At 41.1% G+C, this 23,914-nt stretch overlaps 1 protein-coding gene across 1 annotated transcript in view; it reads right to left on the reverse strand.

Moving 5' to 3' along the window:
* FYB1 (FYN binding protein 1) overlaps positions 1 to 20,411 on the reverse strand; it is a 46,795-nt gene extending 26,384 nt beyond the window's left edge. The window contains exon 1 of the mRNA XM_086771070.1: positions 19,292 to 20,411. Within this exon, the coding sequence (XP_086627196.1) occupies positions 19,292 to 20,390 (1,099 nt within the window). The 5' untranslated portion in view covers positions 20,391 to 20,411. The remainder of the gene's footprint in view (positions 1 to 19,291) is intronic.
* Between the last annotated feature and the right edge of the window lie 3,503 nt (positions 20,412 to 23,914).

A 23,914-nucleotide genomic window follows, 5' to 3' on the forward strand; every position in this document is an offset into this window, starting at 1 on the left:
TTATTTATGTCCCTCCAATTCAATGATGACGTACTTTGTTTGTTGTCCTATATTTTACAAGATGTAACATTAAAAATACTTGCCCCTATATTGAGCCCAACAGCTAGAGATCTATAAAAATACCATTTTAGCTAAAATTTTTCTTACAGAAAGATGTCCTACTTGTCTGAAGACAAGAGAAAGAATATACCACTACAAAGTTTGTTTGGTTAAATTCGCTTACTGTTAAAATCTGCATCTTACAGTTTTCAAGTTCATCAGGCTTCAGGTGCTATTACTTTTATTTCCATCTTTGCTTACTGGATCAAAAGCCTTTTTATAACTACTGTTTTCTACCCATAAGGTATTGATACCACTGAACTTAACCGATATCTCAGGTTTCTTTTTGATAACTTTAAAGATCCAAGATTTTTAATCTCATCTCAAGGCATTTTTTTTTTTTCATCTAGCAATTAGGTTTGTAGCTATTTCTGTAATCTCTCCAACTTTTCTAGCATTGTAAAAAATCTGGCACTGGAATTCTAAACAGCATGCACTTTGCCACATGCAGTGATGAAAATTACAAGTTGTTCTTCATCTGGCCATATCTTTACTGATTGCATCTGTATTTGCACAGGAGTTCAGTATTTTCTCCGATTGTCATCCCTTCTCCTGTTTTGGAAGTGCACACTTGAATATCAAACTAAGGCCCATTAGCAAAAAGCTTTTCTTCAAAAACTTTGTAACTACATGAAGATTCCTTAACGGTAAAATTCCAAGAATTTAAGGCTACAGGCTGACAACTATTATGCATTAGACTTTTCTGTCCTTACTCAACTGTAGAATTGTTTATGATGTCTAGATTTCTTCCCAAGGCATTACACTACCTTGTTGCACTGGTATAGTTTACAGTTCTTCATTCTACACGTAATTTGCGTTTGAGTAAAGACAAACTTTTTTTAAAATGAGCCAAGATTACACGATTGTGCTCTTGTTGTATCTGAGTGTCTGAAGACTGTGTTCATATTTAACTCTTCACAGACTTTATTCATCCGCAGGCTTTGTCAGTGGTAATGTCTTATTGTTCTAAAATCCCTGATAAAGATGAATAGCACTGACAATCTACACATGTATCTGCAGTTGAATCTTTTAAGCAGTTTCTAACCAAATAAAGAAGCCAGAAAGGTTTTTTTTTTTTCATGAAAGTGATGTTAATTGGTATTAATTATACTCTGAAATTCTTGTGTTTTAACGGGGAATCCAATATGAGTTTTTCTGTGGTTATATTTATGTTGCCCTAATACAGTGTTGTGTGTATGCACAACATGCATACATGCATTATGTCATCATACAGCCTTACTTCATTGTGATAAGTTTATAGGACTAAGGTAAAAATTCTGCCCAAGTCTCTGTGCATAACACTTGTTTCATCTGATGTCTCTTGAGACCCAAATTCAGGCAATAGGAAACTGAACCAGGAAAGGACACCACATGCATTTTAGATTAAGTGTTTATTTTTAAGTGTAAGGGCTGAACAACCTGTCCTTTTTAATTTATGTACATTGCTGGAATCTAACAATAACTACATGATCATTGTATTAATGGAAACACTGCTTTTTTATTTTCTATTAGAACATACTATTCCTTGCCTTTACAGTTGTAATGACCTACACTTAACTGACTGAGGCTGATGTGCGTGTAAACTGCTTTAATTCTAATACTGAAAATAGTGGGATGAGTAGGTAGGAAGGTGACATTCAGTGTGAAGAACTTGTTAGAATCAGGCCTCAGAGCCAAAGCTGTCATAATGTTTCAGTAGTGTTTTGTTTCCTATTTTAATGGAGCATTTAATTTTGACTCCAGTTCCATCTTTTTGTGTCTCTGAGACACTTGGTTCTCTGAGGATACAGAAAGGCTGTGTGCTGGTAGTGGAACTGAAGTCAGCTCTGGACACTCAGAACAGGAAATCTTGGCTTCACATTCACCCAAAGCACTCTTAACACAGGAAACAGTGTTAAGGACCATCACTATGTGGTACCTTTGACCACTAACACCTCAATTTCCAAATAGCCTCTTCTCTCTTCTTGGGACTCTCAGCTTTTTCACATCCTGTGCCACACTGAAGAAACAGGTGCAGAAACTGAAGCTCTTCCCAAATACATGAAAGATCAGATGGAAACGAATGAGTTCCTCAAAACCTGTGCAGCTGTATAGCAGCTGAGAGAAATTTGCCATAGAAACTGTCCATAGAAAGTACCAGATAGCCCATTACACTGCTACTTGTAGTATTAAACTTCTTTAATCATGCTCAGAGCTTCAGCACTTATAGCAGAACACTGCAAACACTTCACTTGTGTTCTTTGGGAACCTTCTCAAACAACTTCCATATGTCCAGAGACTAGAAGGTCACCTACATTCTTGGAGAATGTTTATTTAGCAGGAAGTTCAGGACACTGAAGTTGTCTTGATGTAAAACTTGTGATTTTGACCCTTGCTGTTCCTGGCTTGTGAAAGAGAAATGCTGATACCTCTTTGGTAGCTCAGATAACATTCAAGAATCCCCATCTCCAAGCTCAGGATTGATGTCTCCCAACAAAGAGGAAGTCAGGGAAAAAACACCAGGTGGCCTGCATAGATGAGCAAGGAGCTTGTAGACCAACTGAAAAATAAAAAGGAAGCCTACAGAGTGTGGAAGCAAGGACAGGTAGCCTGGGAGAAAAACAGAGAGATTGTCCAAGTGACCATGGATCAGGTAAGCAAGGCTAAAGCCCTGACAAAATTAAATCTGTCCAGGGACTTGAAGGGCAACAAGAAAAGCTTCTTTAGGTACACTGGGGACAAAAGGAAGACAAGGAGAATGCGGGTCTTCTCCTGAGAGAAATGGGAGATCTGGTTACCTGGGACATGGAGAAGGCTGAGGTACTCAATGACTTTTTTGCCTCAGTCTTCACTGGTAAGGGCTCTAGCCACACCACCCAAGTCACAGAAGGCAAAAGCAGGGACTGGGAGAATGAAGAACTGCCCACTGTAGCAGAAGAGCAGGTTCAAGGCTATCTAAGGAACCTGAAGGTGCACAAGTCCATGGGCCCTGATGAGATGCATCTGCAGGTCCTGAAGGAACTGACAGATGAAGTTGCCAAGCCACTGTCCATCATATTTTGAGAAGTATGGATACATGGATTTGATGGATGGACCACGTGGTGGATAAGGAATTGGCTGGATGGCCACACTCGAAGAGTTGTGGTCAATGGCTCAATGTCCAAGTGGAGACCGGTGACGAGTGGCGTTCCTCAGGGGTCAGTATTGGGACTGGTGCTGTTCAACATCTTTGTCAGCGACATGGACGGTGGGATTGACTGCACCTTCAGCAAATTCACCAACAACACCAATCTGTGTAGTGTGGTCGACATGCATCTAGGAAGTGATGCCATCCAGAGCGATGATGACAGGCTGTGGAGACATGTGACAACCTCATGAAGTTCAACTAGGCCAAGTGTAAGGTCCTGCACATGGATTGGGGCAATCCCAAGTACAAATACAGGGTGGGCAGGGAATGGATTGAGAACAGCCCTGAGGAGAAAGACTTGGGAGAGCTGGTGCTGGTTTTCTTCATGTCCAGATATTCTATATTCAACAATCTGAGGAGGAATCAACCTGCATGTAACAGTATAATTTCCGTGCCTCTCCTGTGTGGATTCAAAGAGAAACTAGTAAAAACCCCAAAATAAGGTATTTGGAACCCATGTACTCTATGTAGTCAAAAGCAAGTTTCAGGGCAGGCTGAGAAAAAGATATCCAGTCTCACCTTGCTGAAATCTTCAGTGGTGTCATGAAATGCTGTATTGCTCTGTCCTGAGATGCTAATAGCAGAAATAAGTGGCAAACTGAAGGGAAATCCCAGCAGTGCCTGGAGGAACATTTGCAACATCTGTACTTGGTGTGATAGGAATCTGATGGGAACCAGTATTTTGGCCAGGGCCAGTTTTCTCCAGTCCTTTTCCAAATTGGACTGGGTGATATGGGCTCGGTACTGACAAAGCTGAAATAACATGTCTCTATTTACCCCCTCTCTAAATACCAAGGTATCTCACTGCTTGGATGAGAGTTAGACACATAGATGAAGAACAGTATCTAATTATCAACCTGAGCAGAACAGTAGTAGTCAAAAAAAAAAAAAAAATAGCACACACACATGCAGTTCAACATCCATTGGCTGAAGATACAGACCCTGATGATCAGTTCAACCTGTACTGCAATAGAATGTGATTACTTGCCAGAAAGCTTTTAACTGGTAACAATGATAAACAACCATTTTTGTGATCTCCCCTGAAGTAGGAAACTATCCGATCCTGTCAGAGGGTGGTCTGCTTCAGCTATTCATGTTGTTTTCACAGCTTGACTGGACTGCAGCAATAATGTTTACCTTAGTATAGTGCTTAAAAAATTCCAGTTAGCTCAGAAGAGCTGCATTGCATCTTATCCGCAACACACGACCTTCCAAATGCATGAGCCTGGCCTCCACTCTCTACACAGCCCAAACTTAACTGCAATGACTTAACTCTTACTTATGTTTAAGGTATCAGGCTGTAGCATCTAAGCCATCCATTGCCTCAACTCAGAAATTTCTGGTCCAAGATTGCATACTAAACAAAACTGGAACTGACAGCAATGCATATCACACTGCCTTCCATTTTGAGTTCACTCTGACTTCACCTACTTTACCATAAATACATAGCAATATACATATGTAAGAAAATCCCTTATGTAACAAGGCAGTCTCTTGCACATACAGGGGAAAAACTGTGTCTTCACTTCATATCCTAAGAAACAGACCATCTCCTTCATTTTTTGGCCTACAGTATGGCCTTTGGCAAGATCTTATTCCCTTTGACACCTGATGCAGTGAGATACCAATGAGGGGTTGATCCCTTCTGCTTTTATTAATGTAAAGAAAACCTGACAATGATCAACCATTGCAAGGAGACTCCAAACATTCTGCAGGAAAGAAATGCCTAGAATTTTAAATTTCTTAATGAATTTCTTTTGTTTTTATAAAAAAATTACTTTAGGATTTTTTAAGCAGTTACACAGTCAAAAGTTTTGCATTTTGAAAGAAGCATCCTTTTGTAAAACAAAATGCTTTTGAGCTACTCTGCAAATGCAACATCAGTTTTCATTTTTACTTCAAAACACTCCACCATTTCTACATGCAAGGTCTGGAAAGCTTTCTGGGTTTTAGAGAAGTTTTGCTAAGAACCTGCAACAACATTTGCAGCAGCTGATCACCCACTTCCTACTATGTTCATATCTTGCAGAGAGCTGCTCTCTGCTCCGCTTCCCTAACCCACATATTCATTTACATGCAAGCCATGGTTTCAGGTTTCACAATTATGCTGCTTTGGAGCTGCTCAAAGTAAGCAGGTAAACTCACAACATTACTGAAACTCAGTGCTTTTGATGGTGCTGTTTTCAGACATATCGTAAAGGCAGAGACACAAAAATTATTGGAGACACTGCTCACACCTTGAAAGCAAAGACCCAGAAAGTTTTTGATTATTGCCCTCCTTGAGTCCAGATCCCACTTTAAGAAATGTCTGGGTACAATATTTTCTTCATTTTCATAGAATCATAGAATGGTTAGAGTTGGAAGGGACCTTCAAAGGTCATCTAGTCCAAACCCCCTGCAAGGAGCAGGGACATCCCCGACTAGATCAGGTTGCTTAGAGCCGCATCTGGCCTGGCCTTGAACATTTCCAGGGATGGGGCCTCCACCACCTCTCTGGGCAACCTGTTCCAGTGTTCTACAACTCGCATTGTAAATAATTTTTTACTAATAGCCAATCCAAATCTACCTCCCTCTATTTTAAAACCATTACCCCTCGTCCTATCACAACAGGCCCTGCTGAACAGCCTCTCCCCATCTTTCCTGTAGGCCCCCTTGAGGTACTGGAAGACTGCTATAAGGTCTCCCTGGAGCCTCCTCTTCTGCAGGCTGAACAGCCCCAACTCTCTCAGCCTGTCCTCATAGGAAAGGTGCTCCAGCCCTCTTATCAACTTCGTGGCCCTCCTCTGGACCTTCTCCAGCTGGTCCATGTCCTTCTTATGTTGGGGCTCCAGAACTGGACACAGTACTCCAGGTGGGATCTCACCAGGGCAGAGTAGAGGGGGAGAATCACCTCCCTCGACCTGCTGGCCACGCTCCTCTTGATGCAGCCCAGGATGCGGTTGGCCTTCTGGACCGCAAGGGCGTGTTGCCAGCTCATGTTGAGCTTCTTGTCCACCAGCACTCCCAAGTCCTTCTCCTCAGGGTTGCTCTCAATCCATTCCCCGCCCAGCCTGTATTTGTGCCTGGGATTGCCACGACCCAGGTGCAGGACCTGGCAGTTGGCCTGGTTGAACTTCATGAGGTTGGCACGGGCCCACCTCTCCAGCCTGTCAAGGTCCCTCTGGATGGCAACCCTCCCTTCCAGCGTGTCGATGGCACCACACAACTTGGTGTCATCGGTGAACTTGCTGAGGGTGCACTCTATCCCACTGTCCATGTCACCAACAAAGATGTTGAACAGGGCCAGGCCCAACACGGACCCCTGAGGGACACCACTCGTGACCGGTCTCCACTTGGACATTGAGCCGTTGGCCACCACTCTCTGAGTGCGGCCATCCAGCCAACTCCTTATCCACCGAGTGGTCCGTCCATCAAACCCATGTCTCTCTAGTTTAGAGAGAAGGATGTCGTGCGGGACAGTGTCAAAAGCTTTCCACAAGTCCAAGTAGGTGATATCCGTTGCTCATCGCTTGTCCACAGATGCTGTCACCCCGTCATAGAAGGCCACCAAATTGGTCAGGCATGATCTGCCCTTGGTGAAGCCATGTTGGCTGTCACCAACCACCTCCTTGCTCTCCATGTGCCTTAGCATGGTTTCCAGGAGAATCTGCTCCATGACCTTGCCAGGCACAGAGGTGAGGCTGACCGGCCCATAGTTGCCTGGGTCCTCCTTGTTCCCCTTTTTAAAAATGGGGGTTATGTTTCCTCTCTTCCAGTCATCGGGGACCTCACCAGACTGCCACGACTTCTCAAGTATGATAGCCAGTGGCTTGGCAACTTCATCCACAAGTTCCCTCAGGACCTGCGGATGGATCTCATCAGGTCCCATGGACTTGTGCACCTTCAAGTTCCTCAGATATTCCCGAACCTGCTCTTCGAGTACAGTGGGCGGTTCTTCATCCTTGCAATCCCTGCTTGCGCCTTCTACAGCTTGGGTGGCAGGACAAGAGCCCTTATGGGTGAAGACTGAGGCAAAAAAGTCATTGAGAACCTCAGCCTTCTCCATGGCCTGGGTAACCAGGACACCGGTTTCCTTCCAGAGGGGGCCTCCATTCTCCTTGGACTTTCTTTTGTCCCCTACATACCTATAGAAGCTTTTCTTGTTGCTTTTTATATCCCTGGCCAGATTCAATTCCATCAGGGCTTTAGCCTTCCTCACTCGATCCCCGGCCACTCACACAACCTCTTTGTAGTCCTCCCAGGCTACCTGTCTCCGCTTCCACCCTCTATAGGCTTCCTTCTTCACTTTCAGTTGGTTCAGGAGCTGCTTGCTCATCCACGCAGGCCTCCTGGCCTTTTTGTTGACTTGTTCTTCATCAGGATGCACCTCTGCTGATCTTGGAGGAGGTGCTCCTTGAATGTGGACCAACTTTCCTGGGCCCCTCTTCCCTCCAGGGCCGCCTCCCATGGCACTTGGCCCATCAGGTCCCTGAAGAGGCCGAAGTCCGCCTTCCTGAAGTCTAGGGCAGAGAGCTTGCCGTGCAGTTTCCTTGCTGCCCCGTGGATCTTGAACTCCACCATGTTGTGGTCGCTGCAGCCAAGGCTGTCCTTCAGTTTCACATCCCCCACCAGTCCCTCCCTGTTGGTGAGCACAAGGTCAAGCATGGCACCCCTCCTTGTCGGCTCCTCTATCGCCTGCAGGAGGAAGTTATCGTCCACACATTCCAGGAACCTCCTGGACTGCCTGTGCCCTGCCGTGTTGTCTCTCCAACAGATGTCAGGGTGGTTGAAGTCCCCCATGAGGACCAGGGCTTGTGACCGTGAGGCTGCTCCTATCTGCCTATAGAGCACTTCATCTGCTCTGTCCTCCTGGCCACGCGGCCTGTAACAGGCCCGCACTGTAACATCCCCTGTCCATCCCTATCCTCTAATCTTGACCCATAAACTCTCTGTCCTCCATCCTCAGGCAGAGCTCCACACACTCCAGCTGGTTGCTGATGTAGAGAGTGACACCCCCTCCTCATCTCCCCTTCCTATCGCTTCTAAAAAGCCTATACCCCTCCATGTTGACGCTGCAGTCATACAAGTCATCCCACCACATCTCCGTGATGCCAACAAGGTCGTAGCCCTGCTTGTGTGCATGCATCTCCAGCTCTTCCTGTTTATTTCCTATGCTGCGTGCATTGGTATAGAGACACTTCAGCTGGGCCCCCGACAAAGCTGACTTGCTAGCTGGAGCGACAGGAGTTCTTTTGGACCTCAGTTGAAGTTCATTTGCACATACCTGAGATCCTTCCTCAGCTTCTAGACCCTTGGTGCTGGCACTGGCGCCATGCTGACAGCAGTGGGCTGAACTGTGCTCCCCCTCCCCCAGCAACACTAGTTTAAAGCCCTCCAGACGAGTCTGGCAAGCCTCTGTCCAAGCACACTCTTCCCCTTCTCAGTTAGGTGCATGCCATCTGCCCCTAGTAGCCCGGGCTTCTCAAAGCATGCGCTGTGGTCTAGATACCCAAAGCCCTGGCTGTAGCACCACTCCCTGAGCCAGGAGTTAACCTGCCAGATACATCTGGCCCTTTCAGGTCCCTGCCCGTCAACCAGGAGGATTGACAAGAAAACCACCTGCGCCCCAGAGTCTTTGACTGTTGTACCCAGGGCCCTGAAATCTCTTTTGATGTTTCTCAGGCTGCTGCCGGCTGTGTCGCTGACACCCACATGAAACACCAGCAGTGGATAATAGTCTGTGCGTCGTATGAGGCTTGGTATTCTCTCAGCGACGTCCCTGATACGAGCCCCTGGGAGACAGCATACCTCCCGAGAGAGCGCATCGGGGCGGCAGATAGGTGCCTCCGTATCTCTCAGGAGGGAGTCACCCACTACTACCACGCGTCTCTTTTTCGTTTTTTTTTTCTTTTTTTTTCTTTTATTTTATTCTCCTCATCTCTTCTGATTCTACTTCCAGTTAGATGGTAAAGCTGCTTTTTCAGCTTTGTATAAAGGGAACCACCTACAAGAAAAAGGGGAGTTTTGGAGGAAGGGAAAAGGGGAAAATGGAGACCTAGTAGAGGTTGTCATCCATTTTAAGATTACTTTGCTGATCATTGCTCATACATCATGAAAAATGATGGAGAATTTGTCTTTTTTTAAGCAGAACCTCTCATTGATCTCAATTGAGTGTACCTCAAGGGTATTTCACATAACACTTAACACCTATTCAATGCCTAATATTCTCAAAGTGACATGGAGATGACATATTATGTGTCAGACAACATATCTGGTAAAGGGTTTTTCCCATTCTGTGTGATAATGTAGAGACAAACAGATGAAGGATAAACAACACCTGAAAGAGAGGATCTAAATCTACTTTCAAGGCTGACAGCTGAAAAATATTAAACATAGATCTAATCTTACTCCTGGAAGAAAACACACAGTACTTCAGCCGAAGTACATACTTTGGTATGTAAAAGCTTGCAGGACTGAGCCTTATGGTCACTAAATAAGATATTAGATATTCAGAACTCTTTGTCTGGCCAGTGCAGACTGGCATGAGGAAAGTGATTTCAAACTACAGATGTGTAATCATAGACAGAAGCCTATCCTTATCTAAAAGGGAGCACAAAATTAGCTTCCAGTTAAACTATAGGTGAAACTTTTAGTTATCTGATAAAAAGCCTTAATGTTTACTTTTTTTTTTATAAGAAATATTTATAAACCTGAGCCAGTTAATTTTATATTACATGGTATAATTTCATACACAATGAAGAAAAATGGCAATTGGAAGTACTCAGAGGTGAGGACATGTAAGATAGCAATAGTTTAAAATAATTTTTGGTAAGTCATTTCTATTTGAAAGAGAAGGCAAAAGAAATGCATATAATGATGCACAGACAAACAAAAGAAAAGGTACTGGAAGATATTTACTTAAAATGTAACTATTTGTTTCCCAAACCAACAAACTGATGAAGAGGTTGGTAATTTCATAAACCTGTTGTTCAATCTGAAGACTAATTACATCATACATAGCATGCAATTCTAGTTAAAAATTAATCATAGGAGTGTAAACATTGATATATAAAACATCAGTGGCATAAAAAATTCCCATGCCACAGTGTCTTGCGTCAAATAGTATGGGTTTGTATATTCTTTTCTTCAGGATCTGCAAACCAGGAACATCACCGTTCTAAATGCACACATTTTAGGAGGGTTCAGTTTCAAGTGGAAATTGATGAGCTCAGAAATGTTCATTAATAAAATGAACCTTTTAGGATAAAATTTAACATTAGTATACTGTTCATAAGTTTTCTAACATCTTTACCATGAAATGCTTAATATTTGTTTGTTTCTATTAGCATTTAATATTTACTTTAGTATTGAAAAATTAAGATCAAATCTTTCAGGAATTACTGGCTGTTTCCTACAATGAACTATTTGGATGACTAACTTAATTAGTCAACTTATTAACTTGTGTGTTGTTACCCATGTAATGCAATCAAATTAAGATTCACTAAAAGTTTCTTTCTGTGAACCAAAATAGGTCTAGGAAATAAAAAGATGGAAATACTTGCTCTAGTATTGTATATATTTTTTTTTCAAATTCAAATATTATGCATGCTGCATAGTTTTACATCTGTGAGCCACTAAGGAAGTATTATTTAAACAATACAGAGAAATTAAGATTTCTCAGCTCAAAGAGAAATTTCAGTACGTGTCAAACTTCAATGTATGAGAAGTATATGCCAAACATTGTTGTAATTATGAGTAAACAGACTACAAAGCATTTTTTTTTAACTAGCTAAACATGAGACCTTTAGAATTCAAGATGCATTCTGCAATAATGATAGCAGCAACATGTCCAGAACTTCCATCACCACAATATTTTTGCATATCTGACAAAAAAAAAAAGGGTTTTTTTTCCCCAGGTTTACCATAAAGCTGCCTATGAAGTAATGTGATATGCCAAATATAGTCATAGCTGTCTTTTTTTTCCTCCTTATAAATTCTCCTTTCTAACTAGTGTTCTCAACACTCCTTCACAAAGACTCATTTTGTATGTAGTGTAATTTCAAAGACATTATGTTAAACCCATCCAGCACTGACCCTGATGGAGGGTGGACACTGGTTTCTAATACAGCATTACATGTCATGTGTTTCATTCAGTCCTTTGCAGAAGTCCAGGCCTATTGAGAGATTATGTTAGGCATGTACTTGATTGAAATCAGAAGTGGCCTCAAAACAATTCAAACTGCATATCAACTTGTATTTGGAATTGCTAGGAGTGATCTTTTAGATTTACTCAACAGAATTAACGGGTGTTAATGGTTTATATTCAGTCCTAAATTCTGCACCTCAGATTCTGAAGTCTCTGCTCAGGAATGATTGTAGCTGACTCAATGGGATTACTGCACTGTAGTCTAGGAATGCAATGTAGTTTACCAGGTCAAGGGAGGGGATTCTTCCTCTCTATTCTGCTCTTGTGAGGCCCCACCTGCAGTACTGCATCCAGGTCTGAAGCCCCCAACATAAGGACATAGACCTCTTGAAGCAAGTCCAGAGGAGGGCCACAAAGATGATCAGACGGCTGAAGCTCCTCTCCTGTGAGGACAGGCTGAGAGAGTTGGGGCTGTTAAATCTGGAGAAGAGAAGGCTTCAGGGAGACCTTATAGCAGCCTTCCAGTACCTAAAGGGGGCTTATATGAAAGATGAGGAGAAACTCTTTAGCAGGGCCTGTTGTCATAGGACAAGGAGTAATGGTTTTAAAAAAGAGGGAGATAGACTCAGACTAAATGTAAGGAAAAATTTTTTTACAAAGATGGTGGTGGAACACTGGAACAGGTTGCCCAGAGAGGTGGTGGATGCCCCATCCCTGGAAACTTTGAAGGCCAGACTGGATGGGGCTCAGAGCAACATGATCTAGTTGAAGATGTCTTTGGTCCTTGCAGGGGGGTTGGACTAGATGACCTTTAAAGGTCCCTTCCAACACTAACTATTCTATGATAGATGACATCCATAGGTCTTCCCTCTTCCCTTGTCCACTGATGTAGTCAGTCCATCAGAGAAGGCTACTAGGTTGGTCAGACAGGACTTGCCCTTGGTGAAGCCACACTGGCTGTCTTGAACCACCTCGCTGTCCTCTGTGTGCCTCAGCATAGCTCCTAGGAGAATTTATTCCATGACCTTCCCAGGCACAGAGGTGAGGCTAACAGGCTGGTAGTTCTCAGAGGCCGCCTTCTTACTCTTTTTAAAAATGGGTGCAATGTTTCCCTTTGTTCCTGTTACCAGGGATTTCACCTGCCTGCCATGACTTTTCAAATATCATGGAAAGTGGCTTGGCAACTACATCCACCAATCCCCTCTGATCACTAGGATGCATCTCATCAGGTCTCATAGACTTCTGTATGTTCATATTCCTCAGGTGGTCTTGAACCTGATCTTCTCTTACAGTAGGAGGGACTTTGTGACCCCAGTCCCGGTCTTGTCATCCATCCAGTCAAGAGGTATAGGAAGAGAGATTGCTGGTGAAGGCTGAGGTAAAAATCTTGATGAGTACCTGCGTCTTCTCCTCATCCGTTATCAGTTTGCCAGTCATGCCCTTCACAGGGGGTACACTTTCTTTGACCTTCCTTTTCTATCTGACATACCTGTAGAAACCCGTCTTTTTGCATCACTTGGAAAGTTCAGTTCCAGCTGTGCCTTGGCCTTCCTAACCCCATCCCTAACCAACTGGGTAGCATCCCTATACTCTTCCCAGGATACCTATCCCTGCTTCTACACTGCCTGTGCAGTGTACTTTTTGTGTGTTTTTGCTTCCTAATGCATAACAACAGCAAGCTGTACCCAGAACAATCTTTTGTGGGGAAATACTAAATGTTGGTTTCCCTCAAGACTTATTTCATCTATAACATGGATTAGATTTATCTGTTTCCTTAGGCAGATAGACAACTTGTCTTATTCATATTCCTATCAGGATGGTTACATTCATTTTTAAATTGCAGTGATTTATCTTTTTTTAGTGCTATAAGCCATACTAGCAGTGAAATTTGCAGTCTTGTCCACATATTTTAGCAGAATTACATGGTGAATCCTTGATCAATTAAAGGTAATGTTTCAAAAACTTCAGTGTGGCGGGGTTTCCTCCATAGCATTAATATTCTTTGCTGTGGAGGTTCCTAAAAAATCTGAAAAAAAATTATCTCTGACTAAATCCGTCTGAAGTCATCGGTCTGTTCTTTGCTTATTGAAAAATTTAGTCTTACATGCATAATCTATAATTGTAGTGTGTGTAGTTATAACTGGAAAATGAAGATGTGAGCAAAAAGATTGAGGGAAATTTAATTCAACTGGTCTTTTGGAACTTACACATTGAATTATTGAAAGACGGTCAAAGAAATAATACTGAAGTTAGAACGGAATTCAGACTTCTTTCTTGAAAATGACATACAAATCCCATGAGTAAGACAACTCCTTTGGGGTCAGACCCACACAGATTTTGTCATTGGGTTTGTACCAGACTATGTATATTGTGTGGGATTTCATACGCTGTGGTCTGATTTTCATGATAAATGCACAACTTTGATTAGATTTCAGCTAAGCATCGTTCTTCAGTTCTAGGAACTTCAAATTTTGATTCTCCTGTTCCTCAGATGTGTAAAATATTTCAGTATAATGCTGCTGAAAGAAGAATTGTTTGGGTCCTCTAACTTTCAGAGAAGGAGGGAGAGGAATGTCCTTAGTGGAAAGCTGAAGAACTTTTACATTTTTTTCCACTAAAAACTACACACAACAGCTTGTTGAGATTTTGTAGTTGGTTTCAAGCAGACCCTGCAAAGTTAAGTTCTTGTCAGATCTGTGTAATCACAATTTCAACTTCACTTCCATAGTTTTCAGGTAAATGTATGGGAGGCCAATAATAACAGACATCAACATCACAAAATCTAATAAAAGACAAGGTAAAAAGCGTTGAAGGTCTGCAAGTTCCCACAAATAGTCTCACTTCAGTACCCTTTTTATATAGCTTAAAATTCATCATTTTAGCTATGTATAGCAAAGTCTAGGCATTATGTTGCACATAATTATCATGCTATTCTGAAATTATCATTTTGACACTTTCTTGAGCTGTACAGAGCTTTATGGCATGTTACGGTTCACCTGTGCAAACAGAGGCACCACATCATTACACACAGCTACCCCCACCCCCTCCTGAACAGTGCTCTTTGATATCATCACCTGCTTTTAGTTTCATCTTCTTAGAAACAGATTATTTGGCTCAAGTTACAATTCTTTTTATCCCCTTACACCTTAATACTAAGCTGTTGCATAAGTTTATCCAATCTAGCACTGAGGTAAAAAAAAAGAAAATCTACATTGACCTTTTAAGTCCAGATTCTGCAGTAAACAGCTGTGACATCCTGTGATAAAAAAAAATCCCCTGTTCTTTATAACTTTGGAAGCTGCTGTTTCATCTTGCCATCAAGTAAGAGCAACAATTGACTGGTCCTAAGGGGCTTTGCAAAGAAGGTTAGGACATTTACTGTCCTCAGGAGTGGTGCTTGCCTGTTAATTGCTTTGCAAACAGCGTTGTGATAACTTTGACAATGCACGTCAGATTTTAATTCGTCCTTTCTCTCTGGTTGTCTTACTCAATTCAAAGAGCCATGTCACAGTGTGGGTACACAAACCATCGCAGAACTGACCCTCAAGAAGGACTGCAGACAGAACTATAAACCAAATTATAAATCGTGAGAATTTTCTTGCATGTCTTCTTTTCTCCTAGATTCAGTACACTTTCCTTTCGTTTCTGCCAGTACCGTTCACAATATTCTCCGCAGCTGAAGCCTCTGTGTTGATCATTCACAAGGCATTCAGAGGTGTTTAGAGAGCTAGGGACTCTGAGCCGTGAACCGACTTTATGTGGGTGGCCATCTGTACACGCACGGTCTCACTGAGGTCAGCCCAGGTGCAGTTCTCCTCTGAAGGCAACAGTGCAGTTGTGGCCTCACATGGAAAGCTGTCAGCAAAATGACTTTGCTTCTCTTCTTTTTGCTAACAAAGCCCCGTTTTGCACATTGGGTATTTATTATAAAACAGTATCATTAGTATTATTTTCTGAATAAGCACATGCATCTCATTGATTCTGGGCTGACGTAAATGTGATCTGCTCCCAGGGAAAATTGCTGTAATGGGACATAACACAGGAATTTATGAGTGCCATATATTTACAGGCCCAGATAGGAATTTCTTAAAAACCTGCCTTCAGCGGAAATAGTAATGCAATGACAGTCAAATTTTCCTTAGCAAGACACTTGTATCTACAGAAGTTTTATCAGTAAAAGTTTTTCAGGACCAGGTGAAAATTTCTAATCCAAAGCTAGGCAAAACAGCATCCCTTAGTACTCATGCAGGCATGGTGGACAGCTTAAATCCTTCTCCCACATATGACTAAGACTGCTGCATCTAAAGTACATCGAAGGTTATTTCATGCCCAGTGAATATTTGAATAAGAAAAAACAGTAAAGCAGCTTTCATGGGAAAGGATAACAACCAAAGAAAAAGGGGTGAATTGATACTTCTGAGAAAACTGAGTTCAAACTCCTGGTTTAAACCAGGTAATACAAGGTTTTCTGCACCCCGGGCACATGCCCCTTACTTAAGTATTGCAACCATCATGTGTGGAGCTTTTCTCAAAGGACAACACAAAATCTAACTTTTGCCCTAGTACAGATCAAAACTCCCAAAGGCTACGTGTCAGAAAGTTTTGTTGGATGGGAAAACTATTTCCATTTGCTTGTTTTTATTTTTACTCAGCACGTGAATCACAGCAGCAAATTAGGCAACTATGGCAAGCTGTTGTTTATCAGTACAAAGTAATGAGAAGGAAGAATGTGTGCTGCGGGGGTGGCATCTTCCTGACAAGACTTTGATTCTTGAAATGACAGTTTGCAAAAAAAAAAAAAAAAAAAGAAAAAAAAAATTCAGTTTAACTGCCTTTCCAAGGCAGGTAGGTTTTGTCATTCAAGTTTAACGTTCCAAGAAACCCAGTAGCGACAAATAACTTTGTGGGGCTGAAAATGAGTTTTCTCAAGATTCACTGTAGAACACCTAGTCTCTCCACCAGAACTGTTCTACAGAGAGTTCTGGCTACAAGGAAGAGAGCTGATTAATTAAAGACAAACAGACTGTCAAGGTCTACGTGCCAGCTCTGCAGGGGAAGGCTGAAGTTCAGGATCACTATGAACAGCTGTAGTTTCTAAATCTTTCATTCTTGACCTGACCCAAAGACTGTGAAGTAAAGAAGACTGTGTCTGACCCTTCAGTTCTACTTAGTGTATTTTGCAGCATGTTTGGAGAACAACCTGTACCACCACACTGGGCAGCTCCGTCCTTAGCTCATGCTCCCAGTGCGACTCATCGAGGCCGGTGCTAGTGCTAGTTAGTGACAACTGGAGATCCTCCTTCTAGCAAAAGTTCTGGTATTATCCTTACAGCCCTGTTCACAGTATTCATTTTAAATACACGGGATAAATATTTCTAACTCTCAGTTTTAAAAAGAGGATGAAAAAATGCTTTCTGTCTGTAACTGCATGGGAACCAGAAAAAAAAAAAATCTTAAATAATTGAATAAACAACAAACAAATAAAATAATTCCTCCATTAATTACTTAGAAATAAACTTTAAAAAGGAATTAAAAAAAAATCATTGCAGTTTTAGTGTTTCCAGCCTTCATCAGGACTTCTCAAAGTTCTAGTTAGTAAAGCTCTTACTGTTTTTGTTTAATCAAAGCATTTGCTGGTGTCATTTGCTGAAAATGCTGCCTTTCCACTTTGAGACCTACTCTGGGCACTCGAGTAAAGTCAGTCATCCTGAGCAGTGCTCTATGGAAAAGGGACAGCTGCTCAGACTGTTGTAAATTGGCATATTTCTTTTAAAGAGATACAAAAATTTACACCATTTGAGGACCTAGGCCTGATCATGGATTTGTAAGAACATTTCCATAACTGTAGGGTAACACAGGAAAATCAGAATGTACAGCCGGCAAGAAAGTACATTTTATGTTACTGATATGCTCCTGTTTTTTTAGTGGAATTAATAATAACAGAATATGTAGTTGCATGCACACTGTGTTTTTAGTGTGGCCTTTTGTCTTTAGAGAAAGTCAGCTCTGAGCTTTTTCACCCAGTCATAACCCTTTTGAATGTCTTCTGTCTCAGAAAGTCCAATCTTGGGTGCATTCAAAACTGCTGAAGCACAAGGCATACTGTACTCTAAATACAGAAGGCACAAGGACAAATTTTGTATCAATTAAATTACATGAATGTACCTCATGTACTGCACACGTATAGTGTGGAGTTATTCAGAGCATCTGCTGTCAGCAACATTTGGCATCTAAGTTTAACACTGAATCACACCATTGAGCAGCTCCGTTTCCCACTGATCACACTGAAAATTTAAGAGACTAAGTTTGAACCATTAAATTAAATCTAAGAGAGTTGGTTAAGGCAGACTAATATAGATGAAATGCCCCTCATTACCAGAAATTACTTAGCTGTGTGTATCACCTGACACAATTTGTTGCAGGACATAACTGGTTAAAATTACTTGAGCTAAAAAAAAATATATGTGAGGATTGAATATATTCTTTGCTTCCTGAGCTCAATGCAGACAACCATGAGTTAAGCAAAAAAAAAAAAGAAAGAAATTAAAAAAAAACCCAGAAAAAATTAACACAGTAATATTTTTTAAACTTCTGTCCTTGTTTCTTTCATGCAGTGAGATCAAGAACAGCTTTCCTCTGAACCCATACAGCTTAAGACTTTGATTTTAAAATGTGATCTGAGTTTCTCATTCAATCATAGTTCTTAGCACCTGGTGCTATAAAACAAAAGAGAAAGCCTCCTTCAGCTACTATAAAACATAGAATAGAAGTGTGTTAATTGGCGTCACTCATTCCACCTGGAGGTAAGAGTGACTGATTTTAGCTTTTAAAAGTTGTCAGAGTGTGTAAAAGCTCTGGAAGGAATTTAACCCAAGAGTTTGAAGTACAGGTGGTTACAGATGACAGTGGATTTCTGGGTCTAACTTCAGGAAACTACATTTTTACATGAGATTTTCAAGGACATATTTTGAGTACCTCAGAAACAGCTTATATTGCTGTTCCAACTTGTCTTAAGCAATGAAAGGAACTTGTTGAAGCAGAACTCTTTGAGCGAGTGGAGTCAGCAATTTATTTTTTTTTCACAGGGATTTGCATCCTCCCTGATACTTCAAATGTATTTACATAAGCTTTCATCATGCACAAGACTATCTCAAATTTTACAGAAACCTAGTGACAAGTCTTAATATTCATGCCTGGATTACGACCATCAGAAAGTTCAGAGGCTTGGTTCTTCACAGAAGTAGTGAGGCAGAGCCTCAAGTGCTACTAACTGCCATACTGCTGAAATCATGCAAACCTAAGAGAAAACACTAAGTCCAGGAGGTGGTTATGGAGTCTGGATTCAGATCTTGGTATAAAATTGTCACAGCTCCACATGAGAACAATTGATTCTGTAATGTTGCACAATGTCCAGCTTTCTAAACAAACTTTAAAATACAGCAATTTATACGGTCACACGGTGATTAGTCATTGTGAAAGACAAAAGAAAAAAAAATTGTGGGTACTACGGATTGTAGTATATAATTTTTTGTGGCCTTCAAGCTGTGCCCAGGAAGTTACTGTCAAGAACAGGACAGACAACATCTCATTTATAGGAAGTCAGGACTTAAATATCTGTTAAGAAAAATACTTAAACTCTCTGACACAAGTTATAGCTACATCTGAGTAGTTTTGAAAAACAAATAAATCCAATACAGAAAGTATTCATCCTACACTTAATTGCTGAGGGAGGGAAAATATAATTTTAATTTCTGTCCTGTATGGAAGAGACACAAGGATAGGTTAAAGCTTTAGGGGATTATCTGATGCACAGAACAGAAAAAGGGATTCCGCCTGAAATGAGGAGTACTAACTGCATAACAAAGCAAATACTCAAGAAAGCAAGAACAGAGAGGACTCACTGTCTTTTGGGCTGCTCTTCTGGAACCTTTCCAGGTCCACACTGGGGGGTCTGCTGGGCTTCTGCGGGGGCTGGCCCAGCTTGAACAGTGGGGGCAAGGCTTTCCGCTTGGGGGTTTCTGAGCTCTTGTCCCCATCCTCTTTCTCTTGTGATGCACCTGATGGCCTTCCTGCAGCAACTGCTGTGTTCGTCTTATGGAACTTAGGAGAAGAAGAACCTGATTCTTCCTGGATGATTTTGTTGAGAAAGATGTTCTTGGCAGCACTCATTCCCTTTTCTTCAGTCTTTTCCTCCATGTTTTTGGAGGTACCTTGAGATGAACTGGACCAGTGGCCAGTAGGCTTCAGAGCCATGTTAGAAAAATTACTGCCTGCAGCTTCTGCAGCACAGTTACTATTTTCATCCATTTTTTTTGCTGCTTTAGATGAGTGTATATTTTTTTGCAGAAGAACATTTTTATTTGAAGTGTCATCATTGTGGGAGACTTCATGGTTTAGAGAAGGTTTCTGTGCAAGAGGTGGTTTAGCGAAAGGATGCTTGGGCTCATTTTCTTGTGTTGCAGACATGAACTTTTCCTTAACTACAGTTACTTTTGAAAATGTTGGTTTCTTCTCACTCTCCTGTGATGCAAAATTTGAATCTGGTTTTGTTCCCAGAGGATTTTTTTCTTTCTCACGAGGAGCAGAGTTAAGGAATTTGTTCCCTGCAGGTTTTGGATACAGAGGCTTTGGCTCTTCTTTTGCCAAGTCACTGGTTTTGGTGGGGGGTTTAGTGCATCCAGCTTTTCCATCATTTTCTCTGTTAGTTGGTTGAAGCTGAACGCCAAACCTTTGTGCCACTGGTTTCAAATATGGAGGCTTTGGATCCTTCTCTGTTTTATCATCAGTTGAAGGCTTGACCCCCAGAGGAGGCTTAGTATGAACAGGCTTGTGAGTGGTACTGACTCCTGAAGAAGCTGCATTTCCTTGACTTGCAAATTTCTCAAGTGCTGCTTTCCTTGTCTGTAATCCCGTATGGATAGCTTGTCCTGGGACTTTGAAGCATCGATTGTTACCAGAAACATCCTCTGTGGGGTTGCCACCTGTGTTAAATTTCGCCATGAGTGACTTCACATCTGCCTTGCCATCCTATAAGCATAAAAAAGAGAAAAAGAAAGAGCAGCAATGAGAAAGTCCCCGTTGCAATATTCACACATACTGTACTTTAAAGAGTTTCCTGGTCTGAGGCTTGTAGTACTGCTGATTGGCTGTGGAGATATTGTAGCATATCTTCCTGTAGGGTTAGAGAAGCTGAGCATTTGGTTATATTGTTGCTATCATTACACAATCTTTTAAAATTTTCAGTGCAGATGCTGCCTTTGGAGAGTGGTCATGCAGCTTCTTTTGGGTGTACTATCATTTCTGTTTATTTCTGGAATTGGGAACTGAACATCTAAGAAAATACATACTACTTCAAAATTAATGTATCCCTAAAAATATGAGTGTCCTGCAGCGAGAAGCATAGACTGTACTAGAACCTGGATTATGTACCAGCCTAGAGTTATTCTGCCAGTTCTTTGGAGAACTGCAAGTTCCTTTGTGAAAACAGAAATTTCTCTGGTTTGGAGTGTGTATGTGTGTCAGTTTTTCTTTCCCTTCTCAGCAATTTTCTCACATGCTGCACCCCCACCCTTGCTTTGTCCTTGTTTCTTTTCTCTATCTTGTACCTGAAAAAAACTGTGCATGTGTGGATGGAAAAATGAAAATATGTGGAGTAAAATAGGAAGAAATGAGAATCAATGCACTCAGATACTATCAAAGATACTTAATTTCACGGGGAAAAAAAAAGTTGAACAATTACAAATGGATAAAACCCATCTTCATTCGAAAATGTTTTAATTGGGCAGCCCTATTCAATACCTTTCAGGAACAGTCTTTAGTACGAACTGAGAGCAAAAGCTCGATACATTTGAATTCAGTACATTTACAACACAGCACAATGAAGGATGTTGGCAAAGGGGAGTGAGCTAGTCTCACTGGTCTAGACTGGGGCCACCTTTGGGTTCCAGGAGCCCTCCACAGCCGGTAGTCCTTTCCCAGCCAACAACGGCAGCAGGGGTGCAGCTACAGCAGAAACGTTGGCATGTCTGATTCACAGCTTGTTTAAGTGGGATCTGTGTTTTGTGGGGAAGTTAAAAAGTAAGACTAATAGTCTAAAGCAGGGATGTTTTAACTAGGAAGGACTCCAAATAATTTGTTTGGAAACAAAGGAGTATCATTACAAAGCACAATATATAGATGTTTGAAAGAAATTTTAGAAAGAGGTTGAAGAATGAGCTGTGTCTTCACTCAGTACAGTTCAGTGAGTATTCAGTGATATTTTTTACTTCGTTAACCAAAGTTTCTAAATAGGAATTTCGCTCCTTTTGCCTTCTGTTTGGTTGTCTCATATTACATGAATTGCCTGCTATGTTGGAATAGTTCTACCTGTGACTTCTGCAACTTAAAGTAAACTTACACAGTCTTTCAATATCATCAAGAAATTCAGTCTTTCCAAACTGTTTGTATTATACTACAAATTTACTGACAATAAATGCAGCCAAAACAAGATAGACATATATGAAACTTATGCCCAGAGCACCATCTTGTTATCTCTTTCGTATATGTAGGAAAGGGAGGAAGTACAAATTTACTATAGAGATTATCAGTTTTAAGCCATCTACTCCTGATTGATGCATATGCGCTAACACACACACACACAATTACACTGCAGACATACGTATGTGTATCACAAATCATTCAAGATTTCTCCCACAATGCCTGACAAAGCACTGATTTTTCTCACTTAAACAGAAAGTTAAAATAATTGCAATGTCAGAGAGAATGCCTGATCTCTTTCTACTTTGCACCAATGCATGGGGTTTCATAACTTCTGTAACAAAATCTAAACCATCAGAGATACTGTAACTTTACCTCAGCCTCTGAAGTCTTCAGAATTTATAAATGACAACAGATCAGCTGCTTGCCCAACTCAGCACCTCATTTATTTTTAAAGTTATAGCAATAAACTGAGTCTTCTGCTACCTCTTCCATTTGAAAATTAAGAAAATGTACTGGGTCAAACTACAGTAATGTGAACATTCTGGACAAGAGACATTCAGCATTGTAGACATTTTGGAAGCTGGAAATTTAGCCTTGAAGAAATTTTTCTTGTTATGATACATGGTTTCTGAGAAGTTTTCTACATCTTTGCAATAGCAAGTTCAGTTACATTCATACATGCTTTCAAATGCACCGAACCATTCACTACTGCCATGTTAGGACTGTTAGTGGACTTCTTTTAATAAATCTCTTCCCAGTACTGTGAACAAACCTTGCCGTAGTCATGTAGATTTACAAGCTCTTCAAGAGTAAAAAGCTCTGTGGCATGCGGAAGGGTTTACAATCAGCTATGTAGCCTCTCTCATTTACTTACAGTGAGTAGTAGTAAGTGGTAAAAGTAACACTCTTAGAAATCAGAAAAAAGTGAGAAACTCTGTGAAATCTTTCCGCTTCTCTTTAATCTATTTCACCAGTTCTTGCTTTCACAAGCTACATTATCCTAGAAGCCATATTGAGGATTCTAATGTACAACCTGACAGATGGGGGATGGGGGATGGGAACTGGGGAGCTGGGAAAAAGAGAGGATCTTTTATTTGTAGCCCTGCTCACAGAGTAATCCCCACAGTTTATGTGTTTCCCTTCCCTGAAGCACAGCAGCTACCTATTCCATAAGCACATACAGTAGGTTGTAAATCATGAAATGGGAACTTGAAAAGATTCTGAAGTGAGATTACATTCACCCTACCCTTCCCCCCTAAAGTGCAAAGTGCCTGTGGGACAGAGGAGTCTCATGCAAGAAGTACTTGAGTTATTTTCTGAACTTTCTCTTTGTGCTCTATGGGGAAACACAGTGCAAAATATTTTGGCTTTTCAGCTTCTGATCTGAACTAGAAGCAGCAGTAAGGTGCATGGTAACCTTTGCTTTGACACAAGATGGCTTCATTATTCAAATATGTTTGCTCAAATCTAGAACAATACCCAGGTTTTAGTTCCCATGCTATAGATTCATCAAGGAGATTTATAGATACAGTGCTTTCACTGCCTCCCACTGCCTTCAACAGAGACTCACATGGATACCAAGATACACTTGTACAGCATTCTTCCACAACTAGATCTTAATTGTACTTCAGTGTAAACAAGTGCAATTTTCTATTATTTACAATATAACTGCTCATTTCTATACAGAAGTACAGTGTAATGAGAACACAAGAAATAGAAATGTTCCAACTCTATTATTCCTGAATTTACTGTGAATATTCCAGTCTTAACTAGCAGTCTGATCAAAAAACATTTGCTTGGTTTTGTTTTGGCATAAATATGCTTTTATTATTTAATTTCCAGTCTTGCTGAAGCCAAAAGATCATTTCACTTCAGCTTCCCCTTGTGATTGCTCTTCTTCAGACAGCAATACTAGAGCAACTGAAGGAATAGCATATGTGTATGCATACAATCCTTAATTAAGCAAATGAAATATATATACCTGTTGACTCTACAACAAATATATAAAGGAAAAAAAATCCCATCTTTTAACTTCTCACCTGTAA

The sequence above is a fragment of the Chlamydotis macqueenii genome, chromosome Z, assembly GCF_036417535.1.
Source record: "Chlamydotis macqueenii isolate bChlMac1 chromosome Z, bChlMac1.mat, whole genome shotgun sequence".
Classification (NCBI taxonomy): domain Eukaryota; kingdom Metazoa; phylum Chordata; class Aves; order Otidiformes; family Otididae; genus Chlamydotis; species Chlamydotis macqueenii.